Genomic DNA, 25,228 nt, shown 5'->3' with positions numbered 1-25,228 from the left:
CTAACTGTACCTCTCACTGAGCAAACCCAGGGGAAGTCATAACATAGCAAGGAAGCTTGGGAATTAGATGTACCCCCCAGTGCCAACCAGAGGATGTGGGGACTCACCAATTTAGGATAGGCATTTGCCTCTTGAGAGGGAGTCAGGGGAATGGGGATAGGGAGAGGCACAAAGTGGTCCTCGACTACATTGGTAACCCCTAATTTCCTAATTTTTTTTAAAGTTTGGAGCCAATATGGCAAAAGGTTAGCATTTGTTTTTTGTTTTCAGACAGTCACTCTCTGTCACCCAGGCTGGTGTGCAGTGGTGCAATCTTGGCTCACTGCAACCTCCACCTCCCAGGTTCAAGTGACCCTCCCACCTCAGCCTCCGGAGTAGCTGGGACTACAGCACAACACCCGGCTAGCAATTGTTAACATTATAATGTTGGCGGCCAGATGCTCATTAGTTTATTTTCTGTACATTTCTATATAGTTGGAATATTTCATAAGAAGCAATTATTATAGGGCAAACAGAAATGTTCCAGATTAATGGCAATAGTAAGTATCTTTATTGTTTTTCCACCCTACTTCCCAAGGAAATGCCACACCTCTCTCAATGAACACTAGCATCTTTGTGGAGTTTGCAGGTTCTGCCATTGACTCTTTGGCACGATGGTGTATTGAAGGCAAGGTGGGAGAGCATGACAGGGAATGAGTGGAGACAGGCAAGGAGGAAAGGTGGCAGGAAAAGACTCAGGAGGAAGGGATGACCATCGATTGCTGTGAGCTGGATCCCAGAGCCTGCCTGCCTTTGAAACTTGGTTCAGTCACTTACTACCTGGGTGGCCTTGAGCAAGGTCCTCCTCCCTCCCTGCATCTCTATTTCCTCTTCCAGGAAATGTGAATAAGAAGATGTTAAAAGTACCTACCCCAAAGGGGTTATTTTGAGGATTCAGTGAATTCACCCACAGGAAAACACTTCAAATTGTGTTGGCGCATAGTACACTCTCAATACATGTTGGTTACAGTCATTATTTTTTATTATTTATCTTTACATGCTCAGTGTTGGCATAGTTTCTGGTGCTTAACAAACATTTGATCAGATCAGATAAGTGGAAAAAATTGTCATTTGCTTATTCAGGCCATGCTTTTCTGTGATATTCTGATCCTAGTTGAACATACAGAAATACATGTCTAAAACAGCACCTCGATTCTGGTCTACAACAGGACAAAGTTCACTGTGATCTCAGATAAGCTTGGCTAAAATAGTACGTGAGTGGAGACAGTCACATTTCAGCGAAGAAAGAGAATCCCCTGTGTAATCTCACCAGGAGATTCAACCTCAGTATTCTGCATCGAAGGGAAAGTCCTCCAAATGAGAGAATCTACAGAGAGAGAGAAAAAAAAAAGAAACTGTGTTCCATCAAAGCAACAACTCTGGCTGAGAAGGTATTCTTCTCTGGTGGACTCTGTGGTATTTGTGCTCTCTCAGCCTCCTCCCTGCAAGAACACAAGAAGGGTGCTTACACCTTGACCTTCCCTCAAATCGATATGAGAGTTTTGCTAGGAAGGAGGGCAGACAGTGAGCAGGGCAGCAGAATAAACTCGTAATGACAACTCACGGTAAGCCTGGTGTCAGGCGAGGCGACTGACAAGTCTTGTCCCAATCCACTCTCACAACATCATGAGGTAGGAAACAACAGCAGAATTGACAGCTTGGGGATTGTTATGAGTATTAAATGAGATAATACTACCGGAAAAGGGCTCAGGACCCTGGCACATTCTAAGCTAAGGTTCAATGGATGTTAGCTGCGATTAGTATTATCATCCTACTTTATATGTAAAGAAACCAACTTAGAAAAACTAAGAAATTTGCCCAATGTCACACAGCAAAGAAACCAGTGTTAGAGTTGGATTTGAGGCCAGGTGGATTTACTTCTGAGTCCACCAACCCATTGCCTACACCAGAAATGATGCTCATAGGAAAGTAAGTGTTTTAGTTTGGGGGAGAGTCCCATTTTATGTTCACCCTTCCTTTTTACTCTAAATAGCTGCTACTTTGTTAAGCAGGGATGAAACTAACCCATTGTAAGATGAGGACAGGCTGCTACGATACTAAGGGTGGGCAGGATAGATATGGAATATCATGACATGCAAGCAATGCTTGAGATACTGAAATCACCTTTAAAAGCTGAAAAATCATTTTTGGCTACACAAATATTGGAAGAAATTCAAATTGCCATTGAATTGCAGACCTCGCAGTAATAAATGCCAGACAATTCTATTTGATATATGTAATTAGACACATTAATCAGAAAGTATTGATTCTAAAGAGATGATTTAGAATTCCCGCCTAGCCAGAGTGAAAGATTTTTTTTCAACCACTTATCTGAGACTTAAAGTAAAGTTAGCACCACCTCCTTTAAGAGGCATTTGGAGATGATTTAATCCAGCCTCCCTGGCCTTCTTGCTTGAATGCTGTAAACACAATCCCACCTCAGGGACTTTGCACCTGCTGTTATCACTGCCAAGAATGCTCTTCCCCCAAATATACATATGGCATATCCCTCACAGCAAAGCTTCCCTTGACTCAACCTGTATAAAGGATCAGTCCCACTACCACCTACCACTTCCTGTCCACTTTGCCCTACTTTACTTTTCTGTCTAGCATTTGTTGCTGTCTGACATCTATATTTTGAGTTGATTTATTTCTGTTGTCTCTTCTTCCCTCCCTCCCTAAGCCTGTGGAGGCAGCAGCTTTGTACAGTATGATAACCCAAGCACCTAGAAAATGCCTGGCACATAGATGACCACTAGATATTGACTGAATGAATGAATAAATGAATGTTCTGCCTCCTGCCTATTGACAACACACCTTCTCTTACAATTCTAGCTCTACATCCAGAAGTTCAGAAAATGAGCAGCAATTAGAGATGTGTCCCTTACAGTGATTCCCAGGTACCCAAATTTTAACTTTCAAAATTGCCCCAAAATAGTATTTGAAGACACAAGTAGTCCCAACAACCTTCTAATCCTTCCAACTAACCCTCTACCAGTTTAGAAAAACTCCTGGCAATTCTTCTAGTTAACTCCATGCCACTTACTCCTTGAAGTCAAAGGCCCTCCAGTTTCTGTTGAAGCTGAGTATGGTTGCCATCTCCTCATCACTCAATTTAAAGTCAAAGACCTAGAAAGGAAAGAGTTCCAATACATTATTGGTAAGGCTGTTACTGCTGTGGCTGGAGACTACCAGCCATTCTAGCAGGGAGGGAGCTCACATTCACAGCACAAACTGGCCACAGGAGTTTTTCCCATTCTGTCCAAGGGATACAAATTTTTCTCTAAATTAGGTCCGACACAAAGACCACAGTATTTGTAGTGCTCAGTGTTCTGGGGGGAGGGAGACCAGGCTCACAGGCACTAAACCCCAGGTGTTCACAGGCCCTGTGCTCCATGACAGGTGCTTCTAGAGGACACTTCTCCAAGGACAGTTCACAACTCCTCGGATGCTGGGAGGTGAGCAGGGAGGCCAGGACAGTCTGCGCTTGTGTGTGGCTCAGGGTCTAGCTGCTCAGGGGCAACTGAGGGTCTTCTCAGTGGTGTGAGGCACAAGTGGGCTCAGACCTGATAGGGCTTCACCAGGCACTGCCCCCAGGATGTCCTTAGCCCATGGGTCATTCATCTCAGCTCTACCGAGCCTAGCTCCCTGGGCTGGAAAATGATAGGGTGGTGGGAAGGAAGGGGGCCAAAGACAGTGCAGGGATGAGGTGAGAAGGTCTGCCTGTCCCCCACTCCACTGAGGAATACCAGGCCCGACCAGCCGGAATCTTACCTGAATGTTCTCAACAATGCGTGCTGGTGTCATAGACTTGGGGATCACAGTCACATTCCTCTGGATATGGAAACGGATCAGAACCTGTGCGGAAAGGGGACATCATGTTTCCACTCAGCTACAAGGACCCCTCCTTTTATGGAAAGGAAGAATAAAACATCTCTGCAGCTCACTGTGGCTTCAGGTACAATCGCTAATAATTACTGAGCCCTTCACAGCTATTAGACTTGTGCCAGACCCCCACCTCTTTCTCTCCCTTCATCTTAGAGACAACCCTGTGATCTTCCTTTTTTAGGAATAAAGAAAGTAGCTTGGGGGTCATACGGCTGATCAGAGGTAGAGTTGGCATCTGCACCCATATCCCTAGACTCCAAAGCCATGCTTTGCCACTGGGCTGTAGGGCTTGACAGGAAGCTGTGAGACAGAAGCTATCTTTTCTTCAGTGACAGCTCTTGTGTTTCCTAGAGGTTCCAACAGACTTCAAAGGAAACACTTTAGAGGGCTTCAGCTCCTATATTCTTCCCCTTTAAGGAGTCAGTTGAGGACAACACGAGAAATGAAACATGAGACTGGAAGCATGAGTGGTTGGATAACAAGAAAAATAAAAATATGGTACCTGGGCTGTGGTTTTTTTGTGCTTTGCAGCAATCTCCTTAATCTTGGGATCCTCCAGCAGGGAAGGGTCCTCTGGCTTGGCCCTACGGGCAGGAAGATGCTGATGTGAATAATCACCGTGGCTACTATGTACAGATGGACACCACTCCAATGAGGGTCTCAAGACTGATCATCAGAGCCTCTCCATCTGGGAGACAGGCAGGAGGACCTGGAAGCTTGGGTCCTTCCCCCAGGCTCTGAAGCCTCAGCATTTTGCAAAGCCTGGTTCACCCTTGGGTGGCTGAACTGGAAATATTCCCAGAGGGTCAAGCATGTTGCCCTTGTTGTTGTTGTTGTTGTTTAATTCCCATTTTTTCCCACTGTCATCCCATTTGGGTGTACCAAACGTGTTACCTTACACACATTTTTCTTTCCAGTAACTTATGGACCCATACCAACATTTACCAATTATAAAATAATGTTTTTAAGATTATCAAGAGAAAGATCCACCAGTTGGAAGCCTCACCAAGGTCTATTCGGAGAGCCCAGGGGGCTGTAGGCCGTAATGGTGATGCCCTTGGAGTGGCAGTACTGGATCAGTTTCTCCTGCGTGAGGTATGGGTGACACTCAACCTGCAACAGCAAACAATCCTCATCACAGGGAAAGCCGGCTCTGTTTGGCATTGTTCCTAGGGAGTTCTACACACAAAAAAAGTCCACCAAGCAAAGGCCAAACAAGTGCGCACTGAGATTCTTGCTAAATCACCCATTAGATCAGCCTCACACCTCCCCAAAGTGTGATCAGGAGATCACTGACCCCTGAGATGAGACTCAGGGCATAGCACTGAACGTTCCCCCCTCAATGTTTAAGAAGTAATAGGGCAAGACCCTTACCCTTAAACTGAATAGAATTTACCTGGTTAGTCACTGGTTTATATTTCAGTCCAGGTTTGTTCAAGAGCCTCTCTATCTGGAAGTGGTTGAAATTGGAGACCCCAAGGGCTTTCACCAGCCCCTCGTCCACCAGCTCCTCCATGGCCTATCATAGAAAGGAATACCTTATGGGCAGCTCCAGAGGGACTACAGGGACCCTGGCTTAGTCCTCCCTGGGGCAGAAATTGCTAAAGGATCCACCGCAACAGGGTTAGCCGAAGCATTCACAGGAAATTTCAGTCCAGGGCCTGGGTGCCCATCAGTGATTGGTTCCAGCCCTACTACCTCTCCCCAGCCCAAGAAAATCTAAGACTAACAGGTAAAGATTTTATGTTCTTGCCACTCTCACCTTACACATAAAGAAACACATAAAAAATTATAGTTCCATACACCATGGAAATATGAAAGTTTTATCATGAAAAAAATAAAAAATAAATAAAAATCAACATTTGTAAGCTTATGAGATGATTTAATTTTTAATGAATCCAAATGATAGGAGGGAGCTACTGTTGTGTGTGTGCATTGCACACCCAAACCTGGGCAAGCTGTGTTAGTCAGGAAGAGGCTGCAGCATACGGAGAAGCCTCATTTGTGGGTCCTGAGTCACTGTCTCCCACACCAACCATGGCTTGGTTTGCAAGAAGGTCATGCATATAAATTACTCCCTAGCAGGCGCACCCGGCCAAGGAGTTGTGTGGGGCTAAAACCTGACCCACTGTTTGCATATCCAGCCATGTTTCCTGGTACAGAAACTGCATGGACACACAAGGAAGGGAATCTTTGTATAATTTTTAGCCTATATTAGGCATTTTCCAAACTTGCCCAAAGATATCATATATGTTAGCAGCAGCTTCCAATGCAACATGTATTGAGTAGCCATCTACTACATGTTCTAGATCCTGCCCAGAAGTTGTCAGGATGTAAAAGTATACAATGTGCTTCCTTCTTCTGGGATTCTTATAGTCCAATTAAAGTGCTAGAGTTCCCTTCTATGGAGCCATCAATCGTGACACTGAGGCTGCCTCAGATAACATGACAGTGGCATAGACAGAGTCAGAAAGGGCAGAGAAGGAAGAGATTCACACAGCCCGCAGTTGTCAGGGGAGTCCTTTCAGGTAGAGTATAAGCTGGGCCTCAAAAAACAAACAAACAAACAAACAAACAAAAACCCCGAGAGAGAGAAAAGAGGGGAAAAACATGAGCATATGACACAGGAAGGCAGGAAGGCAGGAGCAAAGCTCAGAGGCAGGGATGAGCATGACATGTTCAGGGAACATTTTATGCAGCCCTTCTCAACTTTGGCTGCAATTTGGAATCACTAGTGAGCTTTGAAAAGTACTGGCTGGATGCAGTGGCTCATGACTAATCTCAGCACTTTGGGAGGCTGAGACAGGAGGATTGCTTAAGGCCAGATGTTCGAGTCCATCCTGGGCAACATAGCAAGACTCTGTCTCTACCAAAAAAAAATTTTGTTTTAATTAGCTGGATGTGGTGACGTGTGCCTCTGATCCCAGCTACTTGGGAGGTTTACTTGAGCCCAGGAGTCCAAGGCTGCACTGAGCTTTGATCATGCCATTGTACTCTACTCTGGGCAACAGAGCAAGACTCTCTCTAAATTAAAAAAGAAAAATGACTGATTCCTGGATTTCATCCCCCAGAGTTTCTTACTGATTTTGTCTGAGTTGCAGCCTAGACATTGGGATTTTTAAACTCCTCAGGTGATTCTAATGCCCAGCCAACGTTGAGAACCACTAGCATAGATTAAGTTATTCAAATTGGGAAGTAGAGTTTAGAAGCTATGAAATCATAAGGTTCCCAAAAACTTCTGATTGAGCAATTAGATAATTTAAAAGCTTTTGTGCATCATAGGTCAGGTTAGTTTTCCCGTATTAAAACTTGACTTCTTTATACTTTTTTCCTCCCCTCTGCTTCAGGGTAGTCAATGAGGTTTCTACTGAACTAGTTGTGGGTCTACATAAACATCCAATGCTTACGTATTTGAGCATGCTCGTTTCAAATCAGAGCCTCTGAACTTGATCAATGATATCTTTTCATGCCTTTCAAATGTTTTCTTTAGCAGTCATCCTCATGTTCATTAAGAAAACATAGCACTGTGAGAAGCAGGGTACATTGACATACTTGCCATACTTCATATCATCATAGGAGCTAAGGCAAAACACAGATCAAATGTAATGCAAACAGCCTGGTGCTATAGCTCACGCCTGTAATCTGAACACTTTGGGAGGCTGAGACGGGTGGATCCCTTGAGGTCAGGAGTTTGAGAACAGCCTGGCCAACATGGTGAAACCTCATCTCTACTAAAAATATAAAAATTATCCATGTGTGGTGGCATGCACATGTAGTCCCAGCTACTTGGAAGGCCAAGGCAGGAGAATGGTTTTTACTTGGTAGAGGGAGGTTGTAGTGAGCCAAGATTGTGTCACTGCACCCTAGCTTGTGTGACAGAGTGAGAATCTGTATCAAAAAAAGAATGCTGTGCTTGTGGATTAATGCTTTTGAACAAACAATACACAGAAAAAACTACATTTAATTGAATCATGTCAATTCTAAGCATTTCAGAAAGGTGAGGCTTAATATATTTTCCCGTGTAAAACACAATACAAACTCGCAACTACATGCACCCCTACACAGACAGTTGCCAAGATAACATGATTAACTCTTGGAGTTATATGCCACTGTTCATTTATATCTTATTTCTCCAATTCGTTCTCTATTAGCATTTGCAAAAGGACATAATGGTATAATAAAAAATGGCCAGAGAAAACATTCATCCCTTAATTCATTTTCAATATGAAATGATGTGGAACAGGTCATGGTTTGATCTGAGAAGCAGGGCACTCAGGCTCCCTGATTTCTTTTTTCTTTTTTTTTTTTCTTCAAGATGGTGTCTTGCACTGACGCCTGGGCTGGAGTGCAATGGTGAAATCTTGGCTCAATGCAACCTCCACCTCCCAAGTTCACACAATTCTCCTGCCTCAGCCTTCCAAGTAGCTCACATTCCAGGCACACACCACCACACCGGCTAATTTTTTGTATTTTACTCTGCTAGCCAGACTGGTCTCGAACTTCTGACCTCATGATCCTCCCACCTCGGCTTCCCAAAGTGCTGGGATTACAAGGTTCCCTGATTTCCGGATGTGTGTTCACTGCTTACCAAGCACCTTGCTGATGGTTTTGGTGGTTGGACTTGCAATTCAGATGAGTCTGGGTCTAATCCCAGCTCTGCCACACACATTGTGACATGACCTGGGCAAGTCACCAACCAATCTAGGTTTCAAATGTCATTATTTATAAATGGGGATGTTAACCCTGTCTCCTAGGGTTAGATGATTAAATGGGCTTTATGACTGATGTTCCTGGCACGTAAGCCATCTTAAGTTTTATCACACCCCGAAAGATATATATTAGTAGTATGTATTATAAGAGCTTTTTTTTTTAAAAGAGAAAATTGAGCCCTACAAGAGTTACAAAACTGACCCTAGGTTACTCAGCTGCTATGAGCAAACCCAGGCCCAAACCCTCTGTTCCAAATGCCTCACCCTGGTTTGAGAACAGCATGTGTATTCCCCAAAGTGGGGTACATTGTATTTCCAGTCTTATTTGAAGACTCAGTAACAGCCTTGAAATATAAATAGTATCAGATGCACCCAAAAGCCAAAGGTGATGAGGAGGATATTAGAAGAGCTAGAGAATCACAATGATGAAATTAGAAAGCATCAGGCACATGGCCTCATTCATATCAATGGGAATCTCATGGATAACTGAGGATTTCTCTCCCAGCACACTTAGACAAAGCTGGAACCTACCTCCCAGGCATCCAAGAACGTTCCTTTTCCACTGATCATATTACCTTTATCATCTTTGGGGAAAAAGTCATCCCCAGTCTGTAAATACAGAATGAAAAGTTTACTGGAATCTGCATCAGGACACTTGGTTCTGTTCAACAAGGTTTCAGGATCCTGACTCTTGCTAAATACCACATCTGCATACTACTTTTTCAAGCTCTGGAGTACATACTACAAGAATGTGAGTTTAAATAAAATCTCTATATCTACTGTAGCGTATTAATCCCTATATTTTTAGAAACTACTGGATTGACTTTAAGATCCTCTGTTAGTACATTCCAGAAGCCACCATTATCACGATGGACATTAACCTCACACACCTAGATCCTATACACACCCAAGGGCAAACTTTCATTTCAATATCACTGGATAAAGATTAGATCTCCAGGGTGTGGTTTTCTGGAGAAGATATTGGCCAACTTCTATCCTTGCAGCCTCTAGAAGAGGCGTGGAATTCGGGATGGCAGGCCATCATCACTCCAGCTGGTCAGGAGGGGAGAGAGCTGGAAATTTGTCTCTCCCACCCCTCAGGAGCAGGTAAGAGCAGAGCCCCAGGCAATGGGTGCCGGGATCACTACTGGCTTCCTTCCAGCATCACCATACTTGGGCTTTTCTCCAAGATGCCACTCCTGGGTGTGCTTTGCTTAATAAAATAATTAAGCCCTGGAATACAGTTATGGAAGAATAACCCAAGAGGTTTCTTGGGAGGGCAACCCCAGGGAGTGGAATCTAGACAAAGGTGATATGGCAGTTGCAACTTGTCTGGGCTGCCAGAAATCATGGCTTCTCTCAGACATAACTGCAAGATAACCCAGGCATGTGAGCACCTCAGCAGCGCACATGGCCTTAGCCTCCCTTCCATGCCAGCATCTTTCTGCTCCAAGGTCTCTTCCTGACCACCTGCCATTTCCAATTATGAAGTGCAAGCTCTCCTGCTCCAGTCCACACCACTCTGCAGCCCTGGTGCAGCTACTACTTTCTGGCACCTGCTCAGTATTGGGTGAATCCGCCCCTGATAATTCATCATTATTTCATGTAGGTTCTTTTCTATTTCCCTAAGTGTTGGCTGGTCTGAGAAATAGCGGGAAAGATTACAAAGAGAGAAATTTTTAAAGCTGGGTGTCCAGGGGAGACATCACATGTCGGCAGGTTCCATGATGCCCTCAAGCTACAAAACCAGCAAGTTTTTATTAGTGATTTTCAAAAGGGGAGGGAGTATACAAGTAGGGTGTGGATCACAGAGATGACATACTTCACAAGGTAATAAATATCACAAGGCAAATGGAGGCAGGGCGAGATCACAGGACCGGGGCAAAATTAAAATTGCTAATGAAGTTTCAGGCATGCATTGTCATTGATAACATCTTATCAGGAGACAGGGTTTGAGAGCACACAATCGGTCTGACCAAAATTTATTAGGTGGGAATTTCCTCGTCCTAATAAGCCTGGGAGCACAACAGGAGTCCGGGGCTTATTTCATCCCTTATCTACAACTGTAAAAGACAGCCATCCCCAGAGCAGCCATTTTAGAGGCCGACCCCTAGGAACGCATTCTCTTTCTTAGGGTTGTTCCTTGCTGAGAAAAAGAATTCAGCGATATTTCTCCTATTTGCTTTTGAAAGAAGAGAAATATGGCTCTGTGCTGCCCGGCCCACAGGCAGCCAGACTTTAAGGTTATCTCCCTTGTTCCCTGAACATTGCTGTTATCCTGTTCTTAAGGTGCCCAGATTTGATATTGTTCAAACACACATTCTCTACAAACAATTTGTGCAGTTAACGCAATCATCACAGGGTCCTGAGGCGACATTCATCCTCAGCTTACCAAGATGATGGGATTAAGAGATTTAAGTAAAGACAGGCACAGGAAATCACAAAAGTACTGATTGGGGAAGTGATAAATGTTCATGAACTCTTCACAATTTATGTTCAGAGATTGCAGTAAAGACAGGTGAAAGAAATTATAAAAATATTAATGTGGGGAATTAAGAAATGTCCATGAAATCTTCACAATTTATGTTCTTCTGCCGTGGCTTCAGCCAGTCTCTCTGTTGGGGGTCCCTGAATTCCTGCAACAGCTCAGAAACTAGAGGCTGAGAAAGGGAGTCACTCAAACCTTGAATCCCTGTGGCCAGTGAATAAGATAGACGTCCAGATAGCTCAGCTTCAGGTCCTTGAGGGTCTTCTCAAAGGCTTTCCTCACAAGGGGTCTCTCAAAGAAAGTGGGCCACAACTGCAAAGAGTGTAGCAATGAGCTATTAATACTGGGAAAAGGAAGGGCCACATTATACTCATTGTCCCTGCTTTTTGATTTGCATCCTGATCTAACCTGGCTCAGGCCATCTATAACAAAGCTGATTAAGATCCATGATGCAGTGTGGAAGATCACCAGGGCTCAGCACTTCAATGACATGTCTTAAGTTTTAAAAGCAGTTGACTTTTTCAACTCTCCTAGTACTCTATGAGTGTCTCAGATCATTTAAGTAAATGTGGCCACAGATTTGAAATTTGTTTACCTGTCTCAGTCTCTTCCTCAGCTGTGGGCTCTCTGAGAGCAGGAATTGCGTGTAGCTTTTAGATGTCAAGCATTCTTAGGCCTTTGGGAAAAGATGGCCCTTTATCTGACCCATCTGATAGGTCCCTTATCAAGCCTATCAGGACCCAAGTGATAACTTTAAAAGGGCTTTATCCAGACTTGGCTGCTACACAGTGGGGTCTATTTGTCCCACCAGATGTATGCATTTTCCAAGTACGCAGAACTAGTGTTTTGTTTTTTTTTCAGCAACTTGCATATAATATAGATCCAGTGATTCTCAACCCCCTCACACCCAACATCCTTTTCTTTTTTTATAACATTGTATACCTCAACTTTTACTAGACTGAATAAAGAAAATCACATGTGATAATAGAAAAGTGCTCCTACTGTTTTCCAAAATACCCCCTGGCTGAGAACCTCAGGGGCACAGTCGCTGAGACCACAGTGCTGAGAGGGAGGCTGCATATCAAGCCCTGCCTGCACCCTTGGCCTGTGGCTGCCTCTGGGCAGATGGTAGATCCCTCTGATGGGGAACAGGGAGGCCCAGAGGGAGCCAAGCCCACTATGGGAAATCCAACCCACAGGCAGGTGGGGCAGCCACAACATGTTCAAATATCAATAACAGCTTGGAGTATGGATAGTATTGTATCCATGGATGTTATCAAGGCAGAGATGAAAAGGGGTACATGTAGAAAAGGCCGACAGAGTTCTTTCTGCCAACCCGATCCAGATACTTCTGCCTGCCTTGAAGTGAAGGCCTCCCACCAAATGCGCCATGTGCACCTTGCTGACGATGAACAGGTCCTCCCGCTTCACAGCCTTCTCTTGGATCTTCTCTTGGATGGCTTCTCCCACCTCATGTTGATTCTTATAGAAATAGGCACAGTCAATGTGGCGATATTCTGCATCAATGGCCACCTTCACTGCTTCTTTCACTTTGCCGAGAAGAGACTGAAAAGCAAAAGAAAAGCCCATCACACATTTTTTTTTTTTTTTTAAGAGATGAGACCTTGCCATGTTGCCCAGGCTGCCCTCACACTCCCAGGTTCAAACAATCCTCCCAGCTCCTGAGTAGCTGGAATTACACCACACTCAGCAACCATCATATTCTCTTATCCCCAGACCACCTTTACCTGCCCCACACGGCCCAGTTTCTCCAAACCAAGGCTTTGCTGGGGTCTTCTTTGCCAGGGAATATCTGGGAGGATACACAGTTTAGAAAAGTTTTCAAAAGAAGGGAAGGAAAGTGAATTAATTTTATGATTATGCCCTTTTGTCCTATCCTAGCTAAAAGTCAGTTCCCTTTTCATCCAGGTTAGTCCTGAAATGTCTTCAGGTGTGTGGTGGTGCAGACGGCTCCACTACAACTTTCTGAAGACCCAGATGAAAGCTTGACTCTAAATAACCCAGAGGGATTTTCAGACAATTTCCCCAGATGGTGATAAGGATCTGGATAATGGTCATCACAGCATCAATCCAGATTCCAACACTTACTGGGTGTGTGGGTCTAAGCAGGTGATTCAATCTCTCTAAACCTTGTCTGCAAAATGGAAAAAAAAAATAGAACCAGCCGCATGAGGTGTTTGTGGTGATGACATGCTGTAATGAATGCTAAGTTAACCACATTACCTGACACACAGGCTCAGTATAGGCCATCCATTATACAATGATCATTTTGGAAAAAAAGGAGAAATAGAGAAGCTCATAGGAATAGAGTTTGTTTTCCATTCCTATAAAAAGAAAGAGCGAGGGAGGGAGAACGAGAGAGAGGGAGAGAAAGAAGGGAAGGAAAGAAAAGAAAAAAAGGAAATAGAATTATCACATTTTCTTCTAACCTAGCCAAGCCAATGATGGGGGCAAAAAGCACTTAAAACTTGATCTCTCACAAAATAGTCTTTTAAACCTCTTCTATTGTGAGATAACAAACATTGAAAAGTACACAAAATAGAGATGCACAACTACCCTACAACCTGGGCAAGAAACGGGCTGCCACCTGGCATCTAGAAGCACCCCTGTGACCCCAACCACTACACTACACCCTTCTTCACCTCCACTGCTAAGTTCATAATCCTTTAATCTATCATCCCCACGTGTTGAAGGCAGCTCCCTTAATAATTCTTACATTCAATTCCAAAATTCTGAAACTGTCTAGTAAACTTATGAAGGGTGAGCAGATTCCCTGGAGATCTGGAAGTGATTATTTGTTCCATTTATATAGGGTTAAAGCTCTGATTTGGGGCAAATCTTGCTATTCAAACAAGAGTCACTATGTATGAATCGAGCTGGAAGTGATCTGTTTGCCCAGAGAGACCAAGACTTTATCCTGAGAATGACCCAGTGCTGCAGCAGAGGGTCCTACCCTCCAGCTCGGCACAGGAGAGGGAAAAAAGTCAGTGTGCACAGAAGGAAAGAGGGCCAGAGGCAGAAGTCTCAGCAGGGAAATTAGCCATGAGGGACAGGAGAGAAGAGGAACTCCAAAGACTGCTTCTCATCACTAGTTAGGGTAGTGCTATCATGGATGGAAATGGCAAAGAAGGCAGAGGGAGGTGGTGATGGAACAACTTCAAACTTAGCCTAACAGAGGCCCAGGAACCTGCCTCGCTGAGTCCTCAATGTGCCTTAGCGTGTTTTGCCAGCTGTCATTAAAACAGCCGGGTGGAGCTCACGACTCCCAGCCCAGGCTCTCTGCAGTCCCAGCAAGTTGCAGATTTCAATGTGTACAGGAACCACCTAGGGAACTTGTTAAAGTGCAGATGCCCGTTAGGTAGACTGGGTGAAGCCTGAGACTCTGCATTTTTTCTCTTTCTTTCTTTGTTTTACACAGGATCTCACTCTGTTGCCCAGACTGGAGTGCAGTGGCACAATCACTGCTCACTGCAGCCTTGACCTCTCAGGCTCAACACTCAATCTCCACCTCAGCCTCCCAAGTGGCTGGGACTACAGCTGCATGCCACCATGCACAGCTAATTTATTGATTATTTGTAGAAATTGGGTCTTGCTATGTTGCCAGTCTGGTCTCCAACTCCTGGGCTTAAGCAGTCCTCCCGTCTGGATCTCCCAAAGTGCTGGGATTACAGGCATGAGCCACCACACCCAGCCAGTTCTGCATGTCAACAAGCTCCCAGGTCATAGGGATGCTGCTAGCCCAAGTCCCACACGGTGATCTGCAAAGGGGTGCCAGGGACTTCTGGCTCTGCATCCTCTCCACAACCACCCAGCCCACAACAAACCCACAGCCAAGACTCTGGGGAAACCTTGTGCCCAATTAAGTGTCCTAGAGCCAGAGAGAGAAACTGCCCTGGAAAACAATTTTAAGTCCAACTCTGCTTGAAATTTGATACTTGCTAGAGGAGTTCTCATCACTGCTGGGAAAGCCAGTCTTGCAGCATTGCAGCTTGAATCAGCTTTGAGAAAAAAAGCAACCCGAGTCCCAGCTCCAGGACTGAAATTCACCTCTCCAAACCCCTACGCGACCTCCAGGCTTTTCTGGCTGAATGTAGAAAGAGAAAACACCCAAACAGCCCTCCAGAGAAGAAAGGTGTGCAAAGATTTGCATATTTACCCCCCAAGTGCCCAGGCCCACAATGGGCATCTTGGCTTTGGTACTGAGCTCCACAAAGGTGTCCATGGTTGGTGCAGAAATGATTCTGAGTGAGCAGGTAGAAGTCTCACGTCCTGCTGTGTCCAGAGTTGGTTCCTTCCAGAGGGTTCGTGGTCTCGCTGGCTTCAAGAATGAAGCCGTGGATCTTCACAGTGTGTGTTACAGCTCTTAAAGATGTTGTGTCTGGAGTTTGTTCCTTCAGATGTGTCTGGAGTTTCTCCCTTCCGGTGGGTTTGTGGTGTCGCTGACTTCAAGAATGAAGCCGCAGACTGTCGTGGTGATCGTTGTAGCTCTTAAAGGTGGTGTGGACCCAAAGAGTGAGCAGCAGCAAGATTTTTTGTCAAGAGGGTAAGAACAAAGTTTCCATGGCGTGGAAGAGTACCTGAGTGGTTCCCTGCTGCTGCTGACTGGGGTGGCCAGCTTTTATTCCATTATTTGCCCACATCCTGCAGATTGTTCCATTTTACAGAGTGCTGATTGGTCCATTTTACAGAGTGCTGATTGGTGCATTTACAACCCTTTAACTAGTTACAGAGTGCTGATTGCTGCGTTTTTACAGAGTGCTGATTGGTGTATTTACAATCCTTTAGCTAGACACAGAGCACTGATTGGTGCATTTACAATCCTCTAGCTAGACAGAAAAGTTCTCCAAGTCCCCACTTGACCCAGGAAGTCCAGCTGGCTTCACCTCTCAATCCCCCATCTAAACAGGACACCACAACTGCTGTTGGGAATTGGGTGATGACCTCTCTAGCCACTTACTGCTGGATAGGGGCGAAGAAGGGGCCCTGCAGTTGTAGTGTCCTTCAGAAGGGAACTCTTTAGGCCAGTCAAAGGGCCAACGGGTTGGTCCAGGGGTCCTCAGTGGAAGTTGTTAGTTGAGTTCACTTGGGGTTCCATTTGTAAGACCATCTGTAGCTTCATGGCCTCGATCCTAGAGGAAACAAATTTGACAAGGAGGTTAAAAATACAGGGCCCAAAGGTGAGTAATAGCAAGATGGCTTTCACGGGACCTAGAAAGGGGAGGAGCCATGTCGCCCAACTCCAGAGGTTGGTGTAAGAATTAGAAAGGCATTGCCTGATTTCAGAAGCCTTTTCCTGTAAATGCCAGGCAGCATCTCGTATTATCCCTGACTGGTTAGTGTAAAAACAATACTCTTCCCCTAAAAAGATGCAGAGCCCTCCTTTCTCAGCAGCGAGGAGGCCTAGGCCTCAGTGGTTTTGGAGAGTCACTGCTGTCAAAGAGTCTATTTAGAACTGTAGAGTAAGGATAGATTTTGTTATTTCTTGCAAACTGTCTGAGAAATCCTTTGAGAGTGTGTGATAGTAGGATAATGAAGTAGATAAACTGGCTATTCCGGTTCCCGTAGCAGTAGCCATTCCTAACCCTATAAGCAGGGGTATTAGCTGTATGGCTCTGTGCTGACGGACTTGAGTTTTGAGGGGCACTGATAGGGTCTGATTTCCTGGGGCAATGTTAATGTTGGGACATAGGAAGACTAAGGTTGCAGGTGCCTGTCCAGTTGGTCGGGAGGCAGATATAGGTTGACATTCCACAGAAGAAGAATCTGCCTTGGCTAGGTAGTCAGAACTGGTTGTGTTTGTTAAAAAGGTGTGTGAGTTTGTTGTTTTCATTTTCCCATACTCCTAGAGTACTTGCCAAGGTAGCTCTGGTAAGCGGCTAGAAACGGGTGTTGGGAGCAAACTGAGTGGCTGTTTTCTGCTTTCCCATTGGAGAAAAAACTGTTTTGTATCTACTAGGAACCATTCGTGAAGTGACTGAAAGATGGGATGAGATGGGATGAAAGATTGGTACATTTTTACAGAGTGCTGATTGGTGCATTAACAATCCTTTAGCCAGACACAGAGCACTGATTGGTGACTTTACAATCTGCTAGCTAGAGAGAAAAGTTCTCCAAGTCCCCACTCAACCCAGGAAGTCCAGGTGGCTTCACCTCTCACTGCTTTTTGTTTGTTTGTTTTTGAGACGGAGTCTTGCTCTGATGCCCAGGCTGGAGTGCAGTGGTGTGATCTTGGCTCACTGCAACCTCTGTCTCCCAGGTTCAAGCAATTCTCCTGCCTCAGCCTCCTGAGTAGCTGCGATTACAGGCACCCACCATCACTCCCATCTAACTTTTGTATTTTTAGTAGAGACAGACTGGTTTCAAACTCCTGACCTCAGGTGATCCACCCACCTCGGCCTGCCAAAGTGCTGGGATTACAGGCATGAGCTGCACCCGGCCACATCCTGCTTTAGAAGGCTTGTGCTAGCTGCAGTGGGAAGAGCTGGAGCCTGTCCACAGTAGCTTCCCTGCCCTGTCCAAACAGGAAATCCATTCCAGGCTTTTGTGAGATTGAGGATTCTGTGAATGAATTATTAAACATGACAACCTTTTGCAAAGTTCTCTTGGGTAACAGTATCATTGGAGTTTCTGTTTGTTCACGATGAGTCAACAAATTCAACACAGCCCAAAGTTGGAAAGTAGGGAGGGAGAGAGAAAGGAAGGAAAGAAGAGTTGGGGGAGGGAGGGAAGGAATGAGGGAAGAGTAAGGAATAGAGAAAACAGACAGAAAAAGACAGAGAGTAAAGGAAGGAAGGAAAGAAAGAAGGAAGAAAGAAGGAAAGAAAGAAAGAAAGGAAGGAAGGAAAGAAAGAAAAGAAAAGACTAAGAAAGAAGCCTGGCCAACATGGTGATACTCCCTCTCTACTAAAAATACAGAAATTAGCTAGGTGTGGTGGTGAGAGGTGTAGCCAGCTGGACTTCTGGGTTGGGTGGGGACTCGGAGAAATTTTCTATCTTACAAGAGGATTGTAAGATGCACCAATCAGCACTCTGTAGCTAGGATTGTAAAATGCACCAATCAGTGCTCTGTGGCTAGCTAGAGGTTTGTAAAATGGACTAATCAGCACTCTGTAAAATGGACCAATCAGTGCTCTGTATAATGGACCAATCAGCACTCTGTAAAATGGACCAATCAACGCTCTGTAAAATGGACCAATCAACAGGAAGTGGGTAGGGACAAATAAGGGAATTAAAGCTGGTCACCCCAGCCCCCAGCAGCAACGCTTAGGCAACCCGCTTAGGTACCGTTACAGGCTGTGGAAGCATTGTTCTTCCGCTGTTCAAAATAAATCTCCCTGCTGCTCACCCTTTGCGTCTGTGCCATCTTTAAGAACTGTAACACTCACTATGAAGGTTCGCTGCTCCAGTCTTGAAGTCAGCCAGACCACAAACCCACTGGAAGGAATCAACTCCAGACACAGTGGCACATGTCTGTAATCCCAGCTACTTGGGAGGCTGAGACAGGAGAATTGCTTGAACCTAGGAGGTGGAGGTTGCAGTGAGCCGAGATAGTGCCACTGCACTCCAGCCTGGGCGACACAGTGAGACTCTGTGTAAAAGAGAGAAAGCAAAGCAAAGAAGGAAGAAAAAACAAAGGCTTTCTTTTCCTGTGATGGTTTCCCTGTGAAATGGAGTCTAGGAAGGAGAGGTGAGAAGCAGCGTTTCAATTTTAAAAGTTACAATTGCAGGTTCAGTCCAGAGATGGTCAAATCCCGACCTGATTGGAGTCAGCTGTAACTAGTTGGTAGTCAGCAATCTAGGGAACATGATATAGGCCTGTGCCATGCTGTAACACGCCATGACAGGCCAGGGCCACGTCACAGCATCTGTTTCAGCCTGCCGGTAGTGGGTTTCTCTGTCTTTTACATGTTCTTGTTTATGAGTTGGCTTTGGTTGAATCTTGAAATGGAATTGAATCTCTAGGCTGTGGCTTATGACAGCTCATAGAAGGCAATTGCCATGATATTTTGCACCTATGAGTGAAAAATCTTAACACTTCATTGAAGTTTGTTAAATTATCTACTTCAACATTAATAATAATGCATAGTCTGGGCATGGTGTCTCACACCTGTAATCCCAGCATTTTGGGAGGCCAAGGCAGGTGGATCACTTGAGCTCAGGTGTTTGAAACTAGCCTGGCCAACATGGTGAAACCCTGTGTCTGCTAAAAATCCTAAAATTAGCCACATAGGTGGCTCGTATCTGTAGTCCCAGCTGCGTGGGAGGACTGAGAATCCCTTGAACCTGGGAGGTGGAGATTGCAGTGAGCCAAGATTATGCCACTGGAATCCAGCCTGGGTGACAGATAGAGACTCCATCTCAAAAATAAATAAATACATGCATGCCTCATAATCTGGTGGGGACAAAGTCTCCTGGATATGCACATGGGGCACCTTATTTTCCCAGTGTGTACTGGATGACATGCAGTGCTAGTATTGTTGAAATAGTAAATCCTTTGTGACTATAAACCTAAATAACAGAGAGAGGTCCCTAAAAGAAAAATATTTCTCTGGGAATAGACCACTGCAATGGGAGTATGCATGCCACAGTAAACTATGTGTATATTTGGGAAAATAAAGGAAAACAAAAATTTTTTAAGGAAAAAATGAGGATTATCTAATTTCTTTGAATTAATTAGCCTTGGCTCCAAAGATCAATCACGAAAGTGGTGTTAGTCTGAGGTTGGACAGGCAGTTGTTCAGAGGTCCTTGCAGAGTATGTTCTGTGTTCAGTTGCAATGGCCTTTGCTCAAGGTTGTGGTTTTCGCCATCGTTCATGGTACTTTCAGTTTTCAGGTGTACAACCATTAGAACCCTCTTTTCATGGTCTTCCCAGCTGTATTTGTCAGAGTCTTTTGTTTGTTTTTTAACATTAGTGACTCCATTTTGATTCTGACCATTTTCATGTGATGCACAGAATAAAAAGAAATGTGTATTATTCATAAAAATATTCCTTCTAGAACCACTTAGCTATGAATCAGTGAGGAGGGATATCTTTTTTAGGTAATTGAGATTAAGAAGGTATATCTATTAGCTGTTTTCGTGTAACAACCCAACTGGTTATTACAGCAACCATTTATTTGCTCGTGATTTTGTGGGTTGGCAATTTGGGCAGGAATCAGCTGATAAGCCGATCTCAGAACCACGTGGTATCAGCTGGGTTTCCTCACCTCTGTGGGCCTCACTGGGGTGGACTGGGTTGTCAGGGAAGACAGGGACCCTCTTTATGTGTTTTCCGTTTTCCATGAGGCTAACTTGGGCTTGTTCATAGGTAGCAGCATTGTAGGAGGCCTACTCTTGGAATGTGTGCAGTGTCACTTCTGTCACCTTCTATTGATCAAAGCAAGTCTCAAGGTCAGGACAGGGCCAAGGAGTAGGGAAATAGATTTCACCTCTTGAGGGGATTTGTTACAAGGAATTTTCGCTAATAGTTTTTATTTTTTCTTAGGTGGAGTCTCGCTCTGTCACCCAGGCTGGAATGCAGTTGCCCAATCTCAGCTCACTACAACCTCTGCCTCCCGGGTTCAAGCGATTCTCCTGCCTCAGCCTCCCAAGTAGCTAGGATTACAGGTGCACACCACCACACCCAGCTAATTATTGTGTTTTTATTAGAGACCAGGTTACACCTTGGTGGCCAGGATGGTCTCAATCTCCTGACCTTGGGATCTGGCTGCCTTGGCCTCCCAAAGTGCTGGGATTACAGGCGTGAGCCACTGCACCTGGCCTAATTTTGGCTACTCTTAATCAACCCCAGAAGGTTTAATACGAACTTTGATTAGCTACTTTCTAGCTTCATGAATTTACCAAGCTACTCCTGGTTTTGCACCTTTAAGAAACTCTCATTTTTTAAATCTGATGAATATATGTCCATAAGAAGCTTTACTTGGTTAAAATTAAATACATACAAAATTGACAGAAAAATTATTTTGTCAGAGAAAAATGAACGAAGAGTAGTGTCATTTTTCATTCTCACATTCATTTCTTTAAGAAATGGATCTGTCCTTCAACATCTCCTCCTAGCCCATACTGTTTGAATATAGAGGGCTCTTGGGCCATGGTCCGGGGAGTATTTATAATCAGCAACAAGGGGTTACAGTGTCATGGCTTACAATTTGGTGGGGTGGGACCAGAGACTAGTTGGAGTTTTTTGTTTCGGTCCTCATAATTTATTTGAAACAGGGTGCTTGGCTGTCCACCCTTTGTAGTTATTAGTCCACCAAACATCTGCCCAGTCACCACTGGGACTTTTAACGCTCCATATTTATACTTGCTTGATTTTTTGTGGTATGGACATAGACACTTATCAACATGGGCTAGCTTCCTTTGACCTTGCTCGTCTCCACACGGATGACTGAATAGGCGTCGAACAGAAGAGTAGTGTCATTAAAAAATGTTAAAAAATGACTAGCCTGAGTTACATTGATGAGAAGATGACCTTATGTTGGGAAAAAAAAAAAAAGAGAATAAACAAGTGATTATTAAGCTCTTTTTAGAGTTAATCTTGTGGAGGTGGGCTCTGGAATGACAGTTCATGATTCTGGAGGTGGCAGTGCCTTCTTGACTCAGGTGTGATGAGTCCATCTTCTTTCTGCTTTCCGGACTGCAGTCTCAGTAGTTAGGAGCACTAGGTAGGGTCCTTCCCAGGCTGGTTCGAGCTTCCTTTCCTTCTACTCTTGGATGAGAACGTGATCTGGAGGTCAATGCTGATGTTCTGGAAACTCCAGGGGTGATGCCTGTGCTAGGAGACCTTTAGTCTTAAGGGAAAAGAAGGTAGAGGATAGACCAAGTATATAATTTTTGAGGAACTGATCCTTTGTTTCAAACATAGGGATGTCAGCAGTGGAGTGTATGTAGGGCATTCCATAGAGCATTTCATAAGGGGACAGGCCAGTATCTCTCCAAGGGGCAGTCTGGATTCTTAACAAAGCAATAGGAAGACGTTTAGTCCATGGCAATCGAGTTTCTAAAACTAACTTAGTTGAGTGGTTTATTAGAGTCTGATTCATCTGCTTTACTCTTCCTGAGGAGGATGGATGCCAAGAGGTATGGTATTCCCAATGTATATCTAGTACCTGGGCTAACTTCTTAATGACATGTGCAGTGAAATGGGTTGCATTATCTGAATCAGTATTTTCTATTAGTCCAAATCTGGGTACAGTGTTTTCAATTAGTGCTTTAACTACATTACTGGAGGTTGCACGTGAGAATGGGATTGTCTCTACCTAGTGGGTAAAGTGGTCTATTATTACTAACAAGTATAACAACAAATTGGAGGCATTTCAGTGTAATCGATCTGAACACTTTGAAATGGTCTCAGTGCTGGATTTCTTCCTCCAAGGGGCAATTTCCTTAGAACCTGCTTATTAGTTTTTTTACATATTAAGCAACTATCTATAACTTGTTTGGCCAGGGTGTAAATTCCTATACACCCATAAACCCAGAGAACTGCACTGCACATTGCTTGGGGTCCCCAGTGGGTCCTTTGACGTAATTGAGACAAGACTTCCCTCATGAGAGGTTTTGACAACATTTCCCTTTGATCTGGTGATATTCATTTCCTTTCCACATTTTCTTTAGCTCCTATTTTTATCAACTTCTTTTTTTTCAATGGAAGAGAAAATGGGGGTTGCAGTAGGAGAAGGAAGGCATGGAGTTAAATGGAAGAAACGGCAACTTGTTTTGCTATTTGAGCTTTAAGATTATTTCCTCGACTTGTGAAAGGCGAGTCCTTTTGGTGCCCTGGGACATGTACAATAGCTATCTCTTCTGGGAATTGGAGATTGTTGACACCAGCATCAGTTCTCTATGAACTAAATCTTGGCCTCTACTATTGATAAGAGCCCTCCCCATCCAAATTTTTCCAAATGTGTGTGCCACCCCAAAGGCATACTGAAAGTCAGTATAGATAGATTTTCTTGGTTTTGTAAATGTCCTAAAGCTTGGATGAGTGCAAACAGTTCACACCTTTGGGCAGACCAATTATTAGGCCACCATCCTGATTTTACTTTTCTAAGTGTCTTTCCATTAATCACTGAATACCTATTATGTCTTTTTCTTTTAATCGCTTGGGAGGATCCATCTATGAACAACTGCCTCCCCCCCCCCCCCCCCCCCCCCGTCTTGAAGGGAGTTTTTCCTAAGTCTGGTTTAACTTTTGTATGGTAATTAATTAGATTTAAACATGTGTGCTCTCGTTTTAAGTTTGGATGCCCCGTTAAAAACTTGCTGGATGAAGTGAATTATCAGTAGTTAATATTAAGTCATCTATTTTCCAGTAAGATACCCTCCTATTTTAAAATTTTTGAGTTAGTGATCTCCCTCCTTGCTTTTTGATTTAATATAGTTTTAACTTGGTGGGGTGTGGCCTGAAGCCACTGGGGAGTAACCTAAAACCTCAGCTGGAGGGACCGCACAGGCTGGGGCGTGGCCTGAAACAGCTGGGGAGGAACTTGAAACCGGAGCCAGAGGGACCTGAGACAGGAACCAGAGGGGCGGGACTGGGGGCGCTGAAGGAAGGAAGATGATTTAGAGGATCCCATGCGTTAGTAGGTGTGGGTTTTCTAGGCATGGGAACTTTTTCCCTTTTAGAAAGGTTGGTTTCTGACTTTCTCCCTGCGGAGTCTAAAGGGTAAAGGAGAACTGGTTCCTGTCGCCATCAGAGGGCGTAATCGATTTTTCTTGGGAGACGGGGCTCTTACTGTTAACATGTTCGAATTAGCTCTTCATTAGACTTCAATTGTGGCCAAAGTGAGGGCTTAAGGATGGGTTCTCGAACTTAAATAAAACAACAATATTTTCTCGTCTGCTGTTTTTGTTTATACTTGGTTCTCTTATTATCTTTTCAATACTTTAGCATAAGCCCCAAGGGGCTATCAGAAGGAATTTCATCACTCTCTAGACTTTAGTTTTCCTGTCTTACTTGAAATGTTCCCCATCTTAGGGATTATGGGGAGGAGGCCCAACCCCTCCTGTGAGATTTCTACCCTCCCCCTTCCTGGAAACTTACTGAAGCTTTGGGGAAAGGCTCCAACCCAACCTGTTTGGATTTCTACCTTCCCTCTTCCTGTTTGTTTACTCTGTCTGTTCCTGACTCTAGTTGACAGATGGCAGCATGAGGCCACAGAGAAGACTCACTCACTCCACACAACCACCATACTTAGTCCCATTCATACACTCTCAGCCTCCAGCTGATCCCGACCACCTAGGAAATACTTTGTCACCTTCGCGAAGTCTCCTACCTTATTCCGTGCACAAGAATTACCTGGTTCTCTTATTGCCACGGTCTTGCAAGGCTCTCCTCCCTGCTTTGCTGAGAATTCAGATTTATTGGTTACAACAGGTGGGCCGTGATCTCCCTCACCCTAGGGGCACGGTATCTACACAGTAGCATGCATCCGTTCTGGGTGGGGTGACTGAAGGCCCCCTTCTGAAAGGAGAATATTCGAGCCTCAAAGTTGGGCGCCAGAGCTGTTAGGAATAACGCTCAAAATTTTAAGGAAATTGAACACTTGAACAAAGGAGTCTTAGCAAAGCAATTTTACTTCTGCGCAGAGGGCTGCCTCCTTGGCCGGTCGCCATGAGAGCACACCTGAAAAAGGGGCATGAGAGCCTTTACTCCTGACACAAGTACTGCCTCTGTACCCTTTCTCCATTGGCCAGTGTCGGGTCGTACAATCTAAACTAATCCTGGTTGGCTAAACATTTGATTTTTTTAGATAAGGTGGGCATGTAAAAAAGGCAGAGAATAAAGGAGAAGGGGTGTCTGCAATGTGCTAAAAAGTTAGTCCTCTTTCCAAATAAAGAATAGAATGTGAGCTGGTACTCATAACGCCTGGTACTGTGGCATGCCTGGGCATCTAACAAAGACAAAAAGAGAAAAAAGCAGAAAAAGGAAAAAAGGTGGAGGGGTTACGGTGATTAGAGAATAAAAGATTGATCAGGTTATTTGAAGAGAAACCTCATCATATCCCACACATCTATCCATCCATCCATCCATCCATCCATCCATCCATCCTTCATCCATCCCCAATCCATGTATCCTTCCG

General features: G+C 44.5%; 1 protein-coding gene across 1 annotated transcript; it reads right to left on the bottom strand.

The window, feature by feature from the left end:
- Window positions 1–1,003: 1,003 nt before the first annotated feature.
- Window positions 1,004–16,274, bottom strand: LOC101146188 (aldo-keto reductase family 1 member B15). Its single transcript, XM_031012638.2, has 10 exons — window positions 15,302–16,274; window positions 12,523–12,690; window positions 11,320–11,436; window positions 9,168–9,245; window positions 5,324–5,446; window positions 4,934–5,040; window positions 4,430–4,511; window positions 3,814–3,897; window positions 3,086–3,168; window positions 1,004–1,366 (listed from the first exon to the last, which is right to left on the bottom strand). The coding sequence occupies exons 1-10, from the start codon at window positions 15,365–15,367 to the stop codon at window positions 1,324–1,326; spliced, it is 951 nt and encodes a 316-aa protein (XP_030868498.2). The 5' UTR covers window positions 15,368–16,274; the 3' UTR covers window positions 1,004–1,323.
- Window positions 16,275–25,228: the final 8,954 nt, after the last annotated feature.

Source organism: Gorilla gorilla, chromosome 6 (genome assembly GCF_029281585.2).
Source record: "Gorilla gorilla gorilla isolate KB3781 chromosome 6, NHGRI_mGorGor1-v2.1_pri, whole genome shotgun sequence".
NCBI lineage: Eukaryota > Metazoa > Chordata > Mammalia > Primates > Hominidae > Gorilla > Gorilla gorilla.
This window is presented reverse-complemented; position numbering and strand designations above follow the sequence as displayed.